The sequence below is a fragment of the Dendrobates tinctorius genome, unplaced genomic scaffold (genome assembly GCF_039654945.1).
Source record: "Dendrobates tinctorius isolate UK_male_01 unplaced genomic scaffold, ASM3965494v1 ptg000104l, whole genome shotgun sequence".
Taxonomy (NCBI): Eukaryota; Metazoa; Chordata; class Amphibia; order Anura; family Dendrobatidae; genus Dendrobates; species Dendrobates tinctorius.
Window position 1 is genome coordinate 19,302,936 of NW_027361772.1, and position 17,864 is coordinate 19,320,799.

Genomic DNA, 17,864 nt, shown 5'->3' on the forward strand with positions numbered 1-17,864 from the left:
CTGGGAGACACACCAAACATGTGGAAGAAGGTGCTCTGGTCAGATGAAACCAAAAATCGAACTTTTTGGTAACAATGCCAAACAATATGTTTGGCATAAAGGTAACAGCTCATTACCCTGAACACACCAACCCCACTGTCAAACATGGTGGTGGCAGCATCATGGTTTGGGCTTGCTTTACTTCAGCAGGGACAGGAAAGATGGTTAAAATTGATGGGAAGATGGATGGAGCCAAATACAGGACTATTCTTGAAGAAAACCTGTTGGAGTCTGCAAAAGACCTGAGACTGGGACAGAGATTTGTCTTCCTACAAGACAATGATCCCAAACATAAAGCAAAATCTACAATGGAATGGTTCACAAATAAACGTATCCAAGTGCTAGAATGGGCAAGTCAAAGTCCAGACCTGAATCCAATCGAGAATCTGTGGAAAGAGCTGAAAACTGCTGTTCACAAACGATCTCCATCAAACCTCACTGAGCTCGAGCTGTTTGCCAAGGAAGAATGGGCAAGAATTTCAGTCTCTCGATGTACAAAACTGATAGAGACAATACCCCAAGGGACTTGCAGCTGTAATTGCAGCAAAAGGTGGCGCACCAAAGTATTAAGTTAAAGGGGCCGAATAATATTGCACGCCCCACTTTTCAGTTTTTGAATTTCCACAAAAATTTAAAATAACCAATAAATTTCATTCAACTTCACAATTGTGTCCCACTTGTTGTTGATTCTTCACCAAAAATTTACATTTGGTATCTTTGTGTTTGAAGCATGATATGTGGGAAAAGATTGAAAAGTTCCAGGGGGCCGAATACTTTTGCAAGGTACTATATGTGCAACTGTAATCACAGGATCATCAAGCTGCTTTTACCTTTAACATGTTTGTCTATAATTTTCTTTCTAATCTCCTGAGACAACTCTTTCCTTCGCTTCCTCTGGTCCATGTTGAGTGTGATACACACCATGTCACCAAACAGCACAGTGAGTCTCTGTAGCCCTCTATACCGGACACTCACTGATTCCAAGATTGTAGACACCTGTGATGCTAATTAGTGAACACACCTTGATGTAACATGTCCCTTTTGTCACATTATTTTCAGGGGTACCATCATTTCTGTCCAGGCCTATTTCAGGAGTTTTATTTTTTTATTTTTTTTTTTTTTTAATTCTCTGGAAGCATGGGTGAAAAGCAACGTCTGACTTTCATTTGTTCATTTTCATAGATTTTTTTATTTATTACTACCTTTGACAGATTCACACCATTGTGGATTTTTCTGTCTTTAAATGAGGGGTACCAGCAATTTTGACCACGTGGGTAACACCTAGATTTGTAATATCTGTATTTTGATAATTATCTCTGTGTGTTATTCTACATGTTACGTAGGACCAGCGGCGGAAATATCATTGGTGCAACCTGTGCAGCTGTACAGGGGCCAAGAGGTAAGAGGGCCCATTACTACCTCCAAAACATGTGGAATTGTGCATTTTGATGAGCCACTGGGCTGCAAAGGTTGTAGGCCATGTTCAAATATCAGTGCAGGACTGGTTCAGTTCTGTGTGTTATTACCTGATGAAGTTTTCAGCGCATCCCATGTTCTCTTGGTAATTTTTGCCCCCGAATTCCTGCAGATGGAGAGCGATGAACGCCGACTGGTGGTCCTGGACTGTCTGATAGGATTAGAGGGCAAGACAAGATGGTGATGACAGATGCCAACGGAGCAGTCTATGGCTCTGGAAGGTTAATGTCATTTTACCTTATAGAATTCTTGAAGCCAACTTTTCTCAATTTCTTCAGGCTGCTCAGGAAAAAAAAAACCATGGATTTTTGTGATAAACTCACCGTAAAATCCTTTTCTCGGAGACGCTCATTGGGGGACACAGGACTGTGGTGTATGCTACTGCCGCCAGGAGTCGGACACTAAGTGAATGAAAAAAAGGTTAGCTCCTCCGCAGTATACACCCTCGCCTCGATTGCAGGCGGAATCAGTTCAGTGCAAAAGCAGTAGTAGATCTACAAGACAAAATCAGCCTCAATGCAGGTAACAATATGTCTAGAAAAAAAACCACCTGGTATCATAAATACCTGTTAATAAACAAAAAGGAGCCATTTGGCTAGCAGGGTGGGTGCCGTGTCCCCCCAATGAGCGTCTCGGAGAAAAGGATTTTACGGTGAGTTATCACAAAAATCCATGTTTCTCCTTCGCCTCATTGGGGGACATAGGACTGTGGGACGTCCTAAAGCAGTCCCTGGGTGGGAAATCGACTCACCGGTCCAAGCTATATGCACCTCCTGTCTAAAGGTGCACCACTGCTGCTTGGAGAATCCTTCTACCCAGGCTCACGAATGCTGAAGCCTGAGTATGGATATTGTCGTGCTTCCAGAACGTGTGCAGACTGGAGCAGGCTGCCGCTTTGCCGATGTGCTTGACCAAAGCCTGGTGCCGAAGAGCCCAAGAGGCGACCGCCGCCCGAGGGGAGTGTGCCCTGATCCCGCTGGAACAGGAGCGCTTCTGATGTGGTAAGACTCCTGCACAGCCACACGAGTCCACCTGGTTACGGTCGATCCTGAGGCCGTGAGTCCATTCCTGGGATCCTCAGGGAGTATGAATGGTGTGCCTGTCCAACGAAAGGGTGTCAGCCGTGACACGTACCTCCTGAGAGCTCTTACCAGATCCAACGTATGAAGAGCTTCTTCCACCCGGTGTACTGGTGCTGGTCAGAAAGGGTAAGATAACATCCTCAATAAAGATGAAGAAAATGACCCTTGGCAGAAAAAAAAGGGAGGAGTCGGCCTGAGAACCACTATCCCAGCGGAAAAAAAAAAAACAGGTACAGAACTTCGACAGGATGGAGCCGCCAGCTCCAAGACTCGCCTAATTGACATTATAGACATGAGGTACCCACCATCCAGGAAAGGTATCACAAAGAGACACCCTGTAGTGGTTCCAACAGAGTCCCCTGCAGACCGATTAGGACCTGGTTAAGGCCCCCAATCGTCCAGAGGGACCCTCGAACGCAGCTGAAGCGGAGGACACAGGTACAAGAGATGAAAACTGGTTCCGCGTAAGGACCAACGCGTCCCACAGCAATTGTCTGTGGGTCCCGGGACCGAGCAACAATCCTAGGCACCTTGGCCTTTAGCCTGGAAGTCATCAGGTCTATCTCTGGGGTTCCCCAGTGTTGAAAAAAACTGTTGGGAACAACTCGGGATGGAGTGGCCATACCCCGGACGCGAGACCCTGCCGGCTGAGAAAGGATCGCCGCCCAGTTCTCCACGCTCAAACTGTGAACTTCCGATCAGAGTGACCTTTCTCGGCTCCGCAAAGGATATGCTTTGCCTCGAGCATGGTCATCCTGCTGGGGCTGCCTTCCTTGATGGTCTATGTAAGCCCCTGTCGTGGCATTGTCTGATTGAATTCGGAGAGGGCGTCCTCCAGGAGATGATGAAAAGTGCTAGCCGAAACGCCTGAATCTCTAAAAAGGTTGATCGAGAGGCACGAGTCCCAAGGTGACAACATCCTTGGGCTGTGTGGTGACGAATTACTGCTCCCCATCCGAGGAGACTGGCGTCGGTCGTGACCACCAACCAATGGTTTGCAGAAGAAGACTTTCCCTGCAGCAGGGAGGGACTCATCGTCCACCATCTGGGAGCCTGTCTGACCGGTGCAGACAATCGGCACTGGTGGTCGGAGAAAAAACGGGATTCTTGTCCCAAGATGCCAAGAGGGCATGCTGCAAGGGACGAAGGTGGGGCAGGGCAAATGGAACAGCCTCTATTGCTGCCACCTTTCCCCCCCCCCCCCCCCCAAGCCAACCCAGATGGTACAGGAGACCGGCAGGAGAAGTGCCCAGGCTACCCACCGGAGTGCTAGGGCCTTATCCCGAGGGAGATCTTTCCGACCATTGGGATGTGTCGAAGATCATCCCTAGAAGGGAAATTGTGTGAGCTGGAATAGGGGACAAACCTCAGAACTTCAAATTCACCAGCCACTCTAGGTGGAGACATGTATCCAGCGTGAAGTTGATGCTCTCCTCGTAAGACTGAAAAGATGGGCTCTTGACCAGGAGGTTGTCCAGATAATGCCAAATGATTATGCCCCGGGCATGCAGGATGGACATGATGGCCGACATGACCCCTGTGAATACCCTGGGGACGATGGCTAGCCCGAAGGGTAAGACTGTGATGCAGGTTGCTGATGGCAACTGTAAGAGCTCTTGTTGCCAGGAAAAAATGGAAATGCACCGGTAGGCGCCCTGGGCGTCGATAGCTGCCGAATATTCCCTTTTTCACGACAGATATGACCGGATTCCCTCCGGAAGCGTCTTGTTCAGAAGCTTCAGGTCAAGAATGAGTCTCACGGTTCCGTTCGTTTCCTCCATTAAATTTTTTTTTTTTTTTTTAAACAATCTTTCCTCTCTTTGGGGACCACAAGTAGGTTGGAGTAGAAACCCTGAAATCTCTCCTTTTGGGGGTGACTGCAAAATACTATCTTGTACCCTGAAGGCACCAGCTCTCCTACCCACGCATCGTATACGACGGTGAGCCAGATGTCACGCAACCAGAGCAGGCCCCGGCCTCCCCTGCAGGTGTAGACCGAAAGTTTCTCCAGTCATTCAGACGTGAACCTGTGGGGCTTTGATCCCCCTGATCTTGGCTGGATAAAGCGCATCCTCCCCAATGGGTTGGTCCTATATGAGACCTGATTGGGCCGACCTGAACTGGCGGTCGAAACCATGCTTGAAACTGGTGACGAAATGCCTGCTTAGCCCCCTGTTGTGGGAGAAAGTTGCTTCCCCCCCCGTGGTGTTGGAGATAAGCTGATCTAGCTTCTCACTGAACTCTCTGCTGCCTTGATAGGGCAAAGTAGTTAGGGATTTGTTGGAAGTCAGGTAGGCTCGCCATGTTCTCAGCCATAGGGCTCCCCTAATGCAAATCGCATTGTGGCAGCCAGTGCTGCGTGTTAGCTGCATCCAAGGATGCGTTAATTGAACTAGCCTCCCAGGGCTTATCCGATTCACGATCTCAGCTACCTCCGACGGTAGGCACAGTATCTGCAAAGCTGCCTTTGATGACTGACCAGGAATCATGGCCTTGGCTACCCAAGTTACCGTGCAAGTGGGAGAGAGGGCTGATCCTGAGGCCTCAAACACCAAGCCCCATGTTGCGGGAGAGGATACGTGGAGGCGACACTCGCACGTGCTCGCCCGTTGTTGGTTTGGGGAAATCGGACCCTTTCAATAGGGTCCGTTGCCCCTGTCTCATCTTCATGGGAAAAACAGAAAAAAAAAGTCTGGAAAAAGACCAGATGTGTGTGCCTCCTAGGACACTAAGCATGAACTGATTCCGCCGGCAATCGAGGCAAGGGTGTATACTGCGAAGGAGGAGCTAACCTTTTTTTTTCACTCACTTAGTGTCAGCCTCCTGGCGACAGTAGCATACACCACAGTCCTGTGTCCCCCAATGAGTCGAAGGAGAAAAGAAAAAGAAACATCAAAGACATCAAAACTATACAGGAAGCTCTGAGGTGACTTTTTACATGTGGAAATAGAGATAAGGCTCAGGGATGGACATGCCACTGGTGCAATCTGTGCAGCCACTCTGGGGCCCAAGAGAGCAGACCCCTTCCAAAGGAAGCAAGCAGTTTCTATCACAGACACAAAGGGGCCTCACAAGCTGTCCTTACACAGGGGCCCTAATGTGACTATAGGTGCTAATCCCCAACAATAAAAATGATATTTTTTTTGTAGAGATTCAATTTGTCAGTGTTGAGAAATCTAGTGTAGAAAATATATGGAAATCAGTCTGTTAAATGCGTTGGACGCATCCAAGAGCCCCCAGTGTGTCGGGACGCATCCAAGAGCCCCCAGTGTGCTTCCAACCTTGTTTGGATATAGTTTCTACTCTAGATTTCTCATGACTGGCACGTCAGATCAACAAAAAAGGTATCATTTTTATTGTGGTACAAGTGTCTACACAACCATTCCACTTCTAGTTGAAAAAAAATGTGATGACGGGTTCCCTTGCTCTTAAATTCAGATGTTTAAGCCTAAATCTAATCCAAACCACAAACAACTAGGGGTAACTGTTGATGATAACCCCCAATTATTCCTCCTCCCTTCATCCACATCACATCCAAAGGGGTCCCTGAAGTGGAAATATGAGAAGCTGTTTAGCTGGGGTGACGCACTTTTTTTGGAGGCACACTTATTATAGGTAATGAAATCCCACGTCCCAACCCACGACACCCAATGTGATAATGCTATCCAACAACACTATATCTCAGCTTCCTTTGTAAGTGGGACATAAAACAGGACATAGGATGCTGTAGTCAAATCTAAAGGTTTTGTTGAAGTTATTGATATTTGGGGTTTTGTGAGTAGTAGGACCCCTCTTTATAAAAAGGAATCTGTGAAACAACCCCTTCTGACAATGAAGCTACAGTGGCAATTCTGGCATCAGGAACCAGTGATTATCTGACCAGAGGACGTCCTATGCTTCCACTTCATTGGAGATGTTGTATTATAAGGCAAACCACGATACATGGATGGGCCAAGTCCAACAGACAAGAAAACAATTAAACCACCAGGTTCATGGAGGGGGGGGGGGGGGGTTGGGAGTCCTGGGTGTGATCAATAATGAATTAAAGAAACATCACGCTAACCGGAGAAATGGCCCCAGCTGTAGCTATGGTGGACTGACAGCAGATGGACACTGTGTTAAAGGGGTTATGGTGGGGGGGGAGTTTCTTTTATTTTCTCTACTTCACATTGACAGAGCAAGTTCCTTCTCTTCTAAGCTCTGTTGACAGGGTGTCATTGCTGACGTCATGTTGATTGACAGCTGACTCACTACTGCACTGGACTTGGTCAGCTGTCAGTCAATATGATGCTGGCAGTTAACCCAACAGAGCAGAGTGTAAGAGATGTAACTGCTCTGTCGACAGTGTTACAGGAAGCAGGAGAATCGCTGGCAGGAGCGGAGCAGTCCATGACTTCTCCGAGCTGGGAGAGATTGTAGCTGGACAGGTAGATAGCAACTACCTAAGAAAAATGCTTAGCCCCTTGAAGGGAAATAAAAAATGCCCTAGTTAACGGCTAAAATTTGTTGGTATGTTCAGTAGTTCCTCGAGATTGTATTGTATGACCTCTCTAGTTTGTGTGTTCTCTTCTTCTAATTCTCCATGTTAAAGATGAAGAAAATAATGTCCCATGTAAAACAGTAAATTATCCTACAATGCTGATGATACTGCTGAAAGATCACGTTATATCTGCTACCCGATTCTGTATAGAATGAGACTCCGCAAAGAGAAGGCTATGCAAGAGCACATAAAGACAATGCTGGGAGTAACTGCACAACTGAGATCAGTGGGTGAGGATATAAAAGACAGAGGTGAAAATATTTGATACACTGCCGATTTTGCAAGTTTTTCCACATACAAAGAAAGGAGAGGTCTGTAATTTTTATGGTAGGTACACTTCACCAGTGAGAGACAGAATCTAACAAAAAAAAAAAAAAAAATCAAATTTTTTGTGATTTTTAATTAAATTGCATTTTATTGCATGAAAGTATTTGATCACTGACCAACCAGCAAGAATTCTGGTTCTCACAGACCTGTTAGTTTTTCTTTTTGACCTCCTCTGCACTCATTTACCTGTATTATTTGCACCTGTTTGATCCAGTCACCTGTATAAAAGACACCTGTCCACACACAAATCACGCTCCAACCTTTCCACCATGGCCAAGACCAAAGAGCTGTTTAAGGACACTAGGGACAAAATTGTAGACCTGCACAAGGCTGGGATGGCCTACAGGACAAGAGGCAAACAACTTGGTGAGAGTATGCAAGCAAAAAAAAAAAAGCACTGTGAAATTCCTTTTTCCCCTTTTCCTATGTTGACTTATAGCTTGGTGAGAAGGCAACAACTGTTGGCACAATTATTAAAAAAAAATAAGAAACACAAGAGGACTATCACACTTCCTCTATCTGGGGGTTCCATGCAAGATTTCGCCTCGTGGGGTAAGAATGATTCTGAGAAAGGTCAGGAATCAGCCCAGAACTACACGGGAGGAACTAGTCAATGACCTGAAGAGAGTCGGGACCACAGTCAAATATTACTGTTATTAACACACTATGCCATCATGGATTAAAATCCTGCAGAACGTGCAAGGTCCCCCTGCTCATGCCAGCACATATCCTGGCCCATTCGAAGCTCATCAATAATGAACTGGATGATCCAGAGGAGGCATGGGAGAAGATCATGTGGTTAGATGAGACCAAATAGAAGTTTTTGATATCAACTCCACTTGCCATGTTTTGAGGAAGAAGAAGAAGGACGAGTACAACCCCAAGAACACTGTCCCAACCATGAAGCATGGTGGGGGAAACATACTTTGGGGGAGCTTTTCTGCAAAGGCGACAGGTCAACTGCACCTTATTGGAGGGAGAATGGATGGGATCATGTATAGTGAGATTTTGGCCAACAACCTCCTTCCTTCAGTAAGAGCCTTGAAGATGGGTTGTGGCTGGATCTTCAAGCTTGACGATGACCCCAAACACACAGCCAAGGCAACTAACGAGTGCCTCCGTAAGAAGCATTATAATGTCCTGTAGTGGCCTAGCCAGTCTTGACACCTGAATCCAATAGAAAATCTTTGGAGGGAGCTGAAACTCAATGTTGCCCAGTGACAGCCCCGAAATCTGAATGATCTGGAGAAGATCTGTATGGAGGAGGGGGCCAAAATCCCTGCAAACTGGGTCATGAACTACAGGAAATGTCTGACCTCTAATTGCAAACAAAGGTTTCTGTACCAAATATTAAGTTCTGCTTTTCTGATGTGTCAAATACTTATTTCATGCAATAAAATACAAATTAATTATGTAAAAATCATACAATGTGATTTTATGGTTTTTATTTTTAGATTCTGTGTCTCACACTTGAAGTGTGCGTACAATAAAAATTACAGACCTCTCCATTCTTTGTAGGTGGGAATAAGCGCAAAATCGGCAGTGTATCAAATTATCTTCCCCACTGTATGATGAAACAATATTACTACAGTGCACCGATTAATGCACTGGAGAGTAGACTGGAGACAGATCTGACACTAGAAGATTGGAACTTGTGCAGGACTCCACAGAAAGGGACCGTTGGATACAAGGTCACACAAAAAAATAAACTAGAGCATGTTTGAGATGCCACAAACAGGGAAACATAAAGGGGCGCTCTGAAGTATGGAAGTAGACCTTTCCGATCACTGAGGGTTCGACCGCAGTAGCCCCCAGAACGCCCAAAAATCGGGGCTCTGAAGCTGAATGGAGCCATGGTCAATCATGCACATTCATTCTTAACAGGAGCACCAGAGATTGCTGAGCAGCAGTGATCATGACTGACGTCTGCTCCATTCCGCCATGGATCAGCATCATACCCCCAGTTCTCGGAATCACAGCGGTCAGATCCCCAGTGATAGGAAAGTTAGATCCTCATCCCTCGGATAGGGGAAATCTGCAAATCTTAGTCCCTATAGAAATTCTACCCCAAACAATGCAAATCTCTTGCTTTTCAACCACCGCAGTAGTACAGAAATATTTGCATTATATTTGCATGCCCATTTTACGCCTTTATAGGCAAATTATGGGGAGAAAAATATACTCCAAAACAATCCAACTCTGATTTTAAAAGGTTGTATATAGGGTATAACATATAGCTTCCTCTGTCTTAGAGCCGGGGAAATGTTCTCTTGGTTTCCCAATAGAATAATGCTATGGCATTGAATAACACGAATGACAATGTGTAGAGGGGTCTTATGTTAGGAGAAGGGGTCTGCCAACTTTTGTCCATGGCCTTTGCCAGGTATTGAAGCGACTGCTGTTATACCAGGCTTAGCCCATGGATGAGGGTGGCGCTGTTTTAACGGGAATAAGCAAAGGCATATCTCTAATGTGAAACAAACCTAATAGTCTTATTATAAGTCTGCAACAGTATGAAATACAATATGTGACATTTAATGTGCACCTTCAGACCACCAACAGTCATCAGGTCCCAATGCGACTGCTATCTATGCATCCTCTGTAAGGGAACTACAACTAATGAAGGGAGCACGATTCAAAGCTCAGACCTTGGACATTTTGTCAAGAATCCTCGTCCCTTATTAGTGTCAAAGAATCACATCCCCTGCATGGTGATATGTTTAACAGGTAACCTGCAGCCGCCACTAGAGGGAGCTTAGTGTATACAGTGTTATCATTGAGTTTAATGTATAAGCAGTCTGCAGCAGGCTCCCCCGCTCCCTCTAGTGGTGGCTGCAGGTTACCTGTTAAACCTAACAGGTAACTGCAGCCGCCACTAGAGGGAGCTGGGGAGCCTGCTGCAGACTGCTTATACATTAAACTCAATGATAACACTGTATACACTAAGCTCCCTCTAGTGGTGGATGCAGGTAGTGTATGTCTATGCGGTTGATTTTATTTTAGAAAAACAAATGTCTATAAACATATGGATAAAAAGTAATCCCTTTGGACCTAAAAACCTGGCAATGAAAAGTGGATACGGACTTTAAAAATAAAGGGGTGGTCCCATTTCAACCTTTCAAAAGACTTTTTACCCTAGACTGTTACCTTTAAAAATCAAATAAACTGAGCTTTAATTTACCCTCCCTGGGTCGACAACTGTGATGACAGTGCCACGGTCTCTGTTTAGCTCCAATTGCGATGTCACGCTTGTGCCACCTACATTAGCAGAGCTGCTGAGCAGTGACTGGCTGCAGCACTATCCAAGTGGCGTCACCGCTGCAGCCAAACAGAGGCAATGGCGGTTCCAGAGATAAATCGTTGGACTCAGAAAGGGCATATAAAGAGCACAGTTTGTTGCTTTTAAAGTCAGACTACTAGCCAAAGAACCATCAGGCTACGATTTGCAGGGCGTGAATCCTTAGCAACATGCAGCTTGAAGATGGATCGGCGGTACGCTGACAGTTTGGTTGCAACTCACCTCATCACACACGGAGCCAATATTAGCCGTGATGAGCAGGACTCCCAGACTCTCCATGATGGAGCTCACGAACGGTGAGGAACAAGTGTCACCAAGACTGTGAAGCACAGGAACACACACAAAAAAAAAAAAAGTTTTGAGACTAATTATTTCAAATATATAGAACTCATGAACAACCAGAACGGATACAAAAAAGTACGAGTGAGAAAATCTGCAGATAAAAGGTCAAAAAGATTGCAAGGAGGTAGGAGAGTAAACAGTACGAGAAGCGAAGAAGGACGAGGCCAGGGGCAAAGACTGGAAGAAGCGAGGAGCAATCGGTGAGGAGACTGCTTTATAAGCACAGCACACAGGTAAATAGTATGCAAAGTGGCACACGGAGGCACATCACTGGCTGGTTATGGTATTCACTTGTCTCTGTCCCTGGCAGGTCATCCCTTTAATCCAGACTTAGCTGACTGCCCACTTTACAAATATTTGGAAAGTCCAGGATCCGATTGTAGATATCTGTGCCGGTTGTTGTCATTACACTGATCTCCCGCCTTCCTGGCTCAGGTGTGTCGAGAAGGTCCGTCCCTTCCACCGGCGGCCCAGGTGTCTCTGCCTCTCTGCTCCCATACCCGTCCCACCCTCTCTCATGCAGTCTACTACATTATCCTCCTCAACCCTCCAGCTCTTCTTTTTTCTGACCTGGCAGAGTCACGTTACACAATGTAGAGGAGTAAAAGGTCCGCTGAACAGGTCTGACACACAAAAAGACTTAGGAAACTATTACAAAAATAGACAATTCTTTATTTGATATAACGACATATAACAAAACATACACGACTAGACCACACGTGATCCGTCCTTTTAAAGCGTGGTATCAATTTACACAGATTTTTTCAGGACACAATTATCGTCTCATAAAGTCGTCCTTAATTCAAATATATTAACCTCTAGAAATTCATTATCCATATTAATTAATAGAAGGAAAAACCATATGCATTTTACAAATATCTCTAGTTATTTACATAGTTTTATTAAAAATTATTTGAAAAAATGTATCATATAGTCATATACTGTAAACTCTTCAGTGGTGCAAAAAATACATTATCCTTCTAAAAATTCGGAAAGCAGCAAGAACGCGAAACGCGCGTTAAGGGGATTTCTACACGTCGCCCTTCAGCATTTAACCTGTGGTATGTCGTTCTGAGACTCATGTTTGTGTTATGGAGACTGCCTGGCACTACTCATAGTAACCATTTCTGCACTATACATGCACTCTTCCACAAACTTTGATTTTTTTTATGCAATTATGCAGTGCCCGGCGCTCTTTACAATCCATATATGAGGATAAATAAATGAAGTTGGATATTTATGAATTTTTAGAAGGATAATGTATTTTTTGTACCACTAGGAGGCAGTGTAACAAAGAATATATATAAGACTATATGATGCATTTTTTCAAATAATTTTTAATAAAACTAAGTAAATAACTAGAGATATTTATAAAATGCATATGGTTTTACCTTCTATTAATGTGGATAATTAATTTCTAGAGGTTAATATATTTTGAATTAAGGATGACTTTATGAGACGATAATTGTGTCCTGAAAAAATCTGTATAAATTGATACCACGCTTTAAAAGGACGGATCACGTGTGGTCTAATCGTGTACCATTTTTAAAGTGTACGTTTTGTTATATGTCATTATATCAAATAAAGAATTGTCTATTTTTTAAGTTTCCTAAGTCTTTATGGAGGATGATGTAATTGTTGGTTGGGAAACTTGATATTTTAGCCCAAATTATCGGATATTTATTTTTTGACACACAACTAGTCTACGACCATTATATAATTGACCTCTACGCTGGAGACCGTCCGGCCTGGAACCCATCCTGGATTCTGCGACTGTAAAACACCCGTCAGCCATTGTGCCTTGGCGTCATGTACTACACACTTCCTTTCAGCTCTTGCAAAATCTAACATCTGCTGTTATCATTCATCTTAGGAGCAGCAGTATGTAGACGTAGAGAAGGAGACCAAACAATCACTCTGGCCCCAACACAATGCCCTCAAGCCAGCTCCCCAAGATAACAAATATCAGAGTATTGAGCGTTATATCTTTTTATTAAAGTCTCAAAAAAAAACATTTTAAGGCCAGTGAGGACCTTCATCTTTAGAGAAATTTGCCTTTAAAGGGACCCTGCATCATCCAGGAAATGAATTCCAGGTAAGTGACATCACAAAGAAGATAAACTCCATTGTGTGATGTCAGCAGTAGAACACAGAAGCTAGAACAGCAGTGGCCTAGGTTGAAGACACTTACGGCCCACGCACAAGGAACATCTAAGCTCTAGGACAAGCCTTGGGGGTGAAGATGGTTGTGATAGAAAACTGCAATTACACAAAACCTCAAGTGTCAATCTTTGCTGGGGTGTCCATGCCTAACACAGCAAAACACATCTTGAGCATCTATCAAATCATGGAAACTTCTGCCACCTCAAACCCACAAATTCAACCGCAAAGACTTTTGACAAGAACTCAAGTCGAAGGCCACCAGGAACAGAATCCTGAAAGCAAATCGGTAACATCTAGAGACCATCTGAAAAGAAAGCTGAAATCTGCACTTGATAACCCTCCGCCTTTTAAGAAGACCATGTTGGATTCGAACGCCCACGAGAAACATGAAGAGAAGGGTAAGAGGAGATCACATTATTACCTCAGGAGCACCCACGCTGGATCCAGGCATAATAGAAAGTCTAGAACTTATTCAGCTCAGTCCACAAGTGGAACAAAATCACCAGCGAAATCTAAGAAACACGCAAAAGTTAGCACAAGAAAGAAAAGTCCAACCAAACGCAAGGCTACAAGACAGATTAAGAAACGTAAGACTCCAGTGAGGGCAATCAGACAGAAAGCATGGAAGGACTGTTCTACACAGACGGACAACATACCAGCTGTCCCAGATGGTGCTGCACCTCCAAGATGGTTAATGTTTCGCAACCCGCTAGTGGACATAAAATTCAATTTCAATGAGCGCCGAGATCCATCAATGTGCACATGGAAGTTACAAATGTCCCCCGGTGAGATACCAGCAATACGCATTCTTCTTAGAGGTGTTTAAAATCAAGGGAAAATGACAACATCCAAGTGTCTGGTAACTGAATAAACAATATAAGAGCAGAGAGTTACTTGTGAATCTTTATTAGCACACGACAGAGATGTGATCACGGAACCCATATGTAAAATCAGAAGTGTAAAACCAAACACAAGCAGAGGTACGGTAGACTGTGAAGGGCGCTGTACAGTGGAGTAATACGGTATATCTAAGCTTCACTCCAAATGTTGTAGTGACATAAAGGGTTATTTCCATTTTAATCAATTCTGGAGTCGGTATAGAATGCATCTTAAAGGGCATCTGTCAGAAAACTCAACCCTCCTAAGCCGTCTATATGGGCATGCAGGTCATAGAAATTTGAATAAAATGATACTTTGATATCTGTGATTCGATGCCTTATTCCAGAGAAATCAACATTTTTCTTAATATGTAAATTAACTGTTAAGATCTATGGGCCGGACACAGATCTCCCCGAAAATCTGCCTCCAGAGATTATATTAAATAAAATGAGATGTTACTGTGAAACATGTAGATACAGAGATAAGACTGTTAGTCATTACATGTCTCACACTGTAACATCCGATTTAATTTAAAATAAGCTCTGGAGGCAGATTCCCAGGGAGTTCTGTGTCGGGCCAATAGAACTTAAGATCTCATTGACACATTAAGAAAAATATGGACTAAGACATCAGATCGAAGATCTCAAGATATTTTATTCAGCTTTCTAATACCTACATACCCATATAGACGGCTTAGGAAGGCTGAACTTATTGACAGACTCCATTTAAAGAAGCATTCCATCAAAGTTTTTATCCTCTTAATATACTGCAGTCATCATATTATACAGCACTGTGTACTTACAATTGCTCATTTCGTCTATCCAGCTAATTCTTTTTTCCATTAGGTCTGTGACATAACATGATTAAAAACTGCCTAGCTGAATCCTAAGCTCTACATAGAAACAGGAGGTCAATTTTCCCTTTATGAGTCATGAGTCACTGCAAAAGTCTAAGACAGGGGGAAGGAGTGGAGTAATTGAGTCAGGAGTTGAAGAGAAGGATGACTCATGCAGTTTCTACATAAAGCAGAGAAAAAAAGAATTAACTGGTAGAAAGGCAAAATGAGCAATTGTAAGCACTCTGTAATATGAGGACTGCAATGTATTGAGAGGATAAAAACTTATGTGGGGAGCGCTTATTTATATGCATAAAATTGAGGCGGCAGAGACTCACTTATCAGAAGAGGGGTCATGCCCCTGCAATTTCAGTCTCCGAGGTTAATGGAAAGGTGACCACACAATAGTAGATAAAATCCTAAAACAGGGCTCATAATGGATTACAAACACATGAGCCATGCACAAAGTGAACAAGTTGGTAGGACAGTGTTCACACCACCCAAAGACTGAAACACAGCAAAAACAGTATAACAAACGTGTAAAAGTACTCTGTTGTAAAAAAAAAAAAGATTATATATCTATCTATCTCTATCAGTAAACAGCAAGTGCTAGTAAAAAGATAACAAAGACAGGGTATTTAGTTGATACATTTTTTGCAAAAAATGTATACTAAGCCGCTTTACCAGACGTCATGGTATACCCATCTTAGAGCAGTCCTAACCATAATGAATCAGTAATAGGATGCTCATTGAGGAAAAAGAACACATTACGTTTGTGGCCATTTTTGGGCACATAAGCTCCGGAGGCATGTGCCCGAACTTGGTCAAACTCAGGATGGAATACGTGGCCTTCGCCCACCGTATGGACCCATTGTACAGAAATGTATACTTTATGGTATGTTTCTTCACAGTGTCCATCTGTATAGGAAAGCGTAGTCGGCTGATCTATCCTATACAGCAAAGAAAACAATATACGGATGCAAGCCTGCCAGAGGCCGAAAGTGTGTTCTTTCGTGAATAGGGACCTTTGGGAATGTTACTGTATAGCTCAGGAAAAGCTCTTGCCGTATAATGTAGGCTAAGAGCACAGATGAAGTGTTCACTCAGTGTGAGAAATATCACAATGCTAATATATATACACCCCGAGGTCCACTTTAACCTTTTCAGTTAAACCTGAGCTATTCATGTATGGGTCAGAACATTGAGATTCCGGAACTAAATCTGGGCATTTCCTCACAAGCTGCTAGGAGAACGTTGCCTTCAGCCATCTCATCCCACCTCCCCCCACCCGAATCAAAAGAATGTTATACGTACCGAAACGCCCTGTAACTTGGCAGAGCCAAAGCCTTCGGGTCTTTGCACTTTTTATTTCATGTAGGAAGGTGAGGGGGCTGGGAGATCCACTTTTACCATTAAAGTTTTGTATTTCCTGTCCTTGAAGGAGTAGGAAGGAGTTAACCCCTGAGGCCCCACTGTTCTCATTGGTCTAGGGAAGCTGTCGAAAGACTGTGCACACAGAATCTAAAGGTTCCTCCAGAGGTACACCCTTCGAAGATTACCGGATGTTTACTATGAATACTCCAATGTGAAAAGTATATAGACCGACACACATCTACAGGGCTCCATTACCCCTGACACTGGCCAGAAGAGTTTCTTTTTGCCTATATCAATGCTCATTGAAAGCATTCTCTCTCAACATTTTCACCATTGAAGCCTAAAACTTTTGCACAGTACTGTATGTATATGATTTCTTTTTATCAGTTAAAATGCAATGCATGAACTAAAGGGAAATCTAAATCAAATCAATATTTGATGTGACCACCCTTTGCCTTCAAAACAGCATCAAATTCTTCTAGGTACACTTGTCACTAGGTACACAGTTTTGAAGGAACTTGGCCGGGAGGTTGTTCCAAACATCTTGGAGAAGTAGCCACAGCTCTTCTGTGGACTTCGCTTGCACAAATCCTTCTGTCTCCGCATGTGATCCCAGACTCGATGTTGAGATCAGGGCTCTGTGAGGGCCATATCATCACTTTCAGGACTCCTTGTTCTTCTTTGCCGTGAAGATGCTTCATGACATTGGTTGTATGTTTGGGGCCATCGTCCTGCTGCATTAGAAATTTGGAGCCAAATCAGATGCCTCCGTGAAAGTATTGCAATCAACAATGACTCCTTGGAGCTGAAGGTCATGGACACAGTCCAGAAGAGGGCAAACACGCAAGGTCAAGCCTTCCTTGCATCATCTGTTTAATCAAGGTCAAGTCATTGAAGAGGACAAAGTAAAGAACCTGAACGAGGACAGGGAGGCAAATTTGATCTTGTAATCCAGAGAGATCACCTCCCTATCTCAGGTGTCGTCCATTTGAGCCATTACCACATCTGAGAAAATAAGAGTAAGGCAGGTCAGGAGGACTCACTGCCCCTTCAGGAAGAGGATTCGCGTAAGGGGCGATATCTCTGGGAGAATTTAGATGGCAAGGAGTGAGTGTGCTAGGGCAGGGTTCCCCAACTCCAGTCCTCAAGGCCCACCAACAGATGTTTTCAGGATTTCCTTTGTATTGCACAGGTGAAGCAATTATCACCTGAGCAATACTAAGGAAATCCTGAAAACATGACCTGTTGGTGGGCCTTGAGGACTGAAGTTGGGGAACCCTGTTCAAGGGGAACAGAGCATTCCTTCCCGACTTCAGGCATTTTTCAGAGAGCCCGTCTTATTTGAATTGGAGCGCAGTGCAATACGGAAGCAGAATTGGAGGCAGAATTAACAGAACAGGATCTGAAGTCAGGAGAAGTGACTGCAGTACAGGCTTGCAAGTTGTGCTGACATAAGGTAAGTCTCACTCACAAAGGAATTTTGAGGCATGTAGCAAAAGAGAAGAGAGG

The 17,864-nt window shown here is 44.0% G+C and overlaps 1 protein-coding gene across 5 annotated transcripts in view; it reads right to left on the minus strand.

Annotated features, from left to right (window-relative positions):
• Positions 1-17,516, minus strand: part of LOC141100403 (inositol polyphosphate-5-phosphatase A-like) — a 101,296-nt gene extending 83,780 nt beyond the window's left edge. For 2 of the 5 annotated variants that reach the window (XM_073588882.1, XM_073588883.1), the window contains exons 1-6: positions 16,296-17,514; positions 13,924-14,130; positions 13,689-13,779; positions 10,985-11,081; positions 1,753-1,794; positions 1,566-1,666 (exon numbers count right to left, since the gene is read on the minus strand). In XM_073588882.1, coding sequence (XP_073444983.1) covers positions 1,566-1,666; positions 1,753-1,794; positions 10,985-11,041 — 200 coding nt within the window. In that variant the 5' untranslated portion in view covers positions 11,042-11,081; positions 13,689-13,779; positions 13,924-14,130; positions 16,296-17,514. Of the gene's footprint in view, positions 1-1,565; positions 1,667-1,752; positions 1,795-10,984; positions 11,082-11,395; positions 11,548-13,688; positions 13,780-13,923; positions 14,131-16,295 lie in introns of those variants that run through there. The other 3 variants (XM_073588887.1, XM_073588886.1, XM_073588884.1) reach the window with 3 other exon arrangements.
• Between the last annotated feature and the right edge of the window lie 348 nt (positions 17,517-17,864).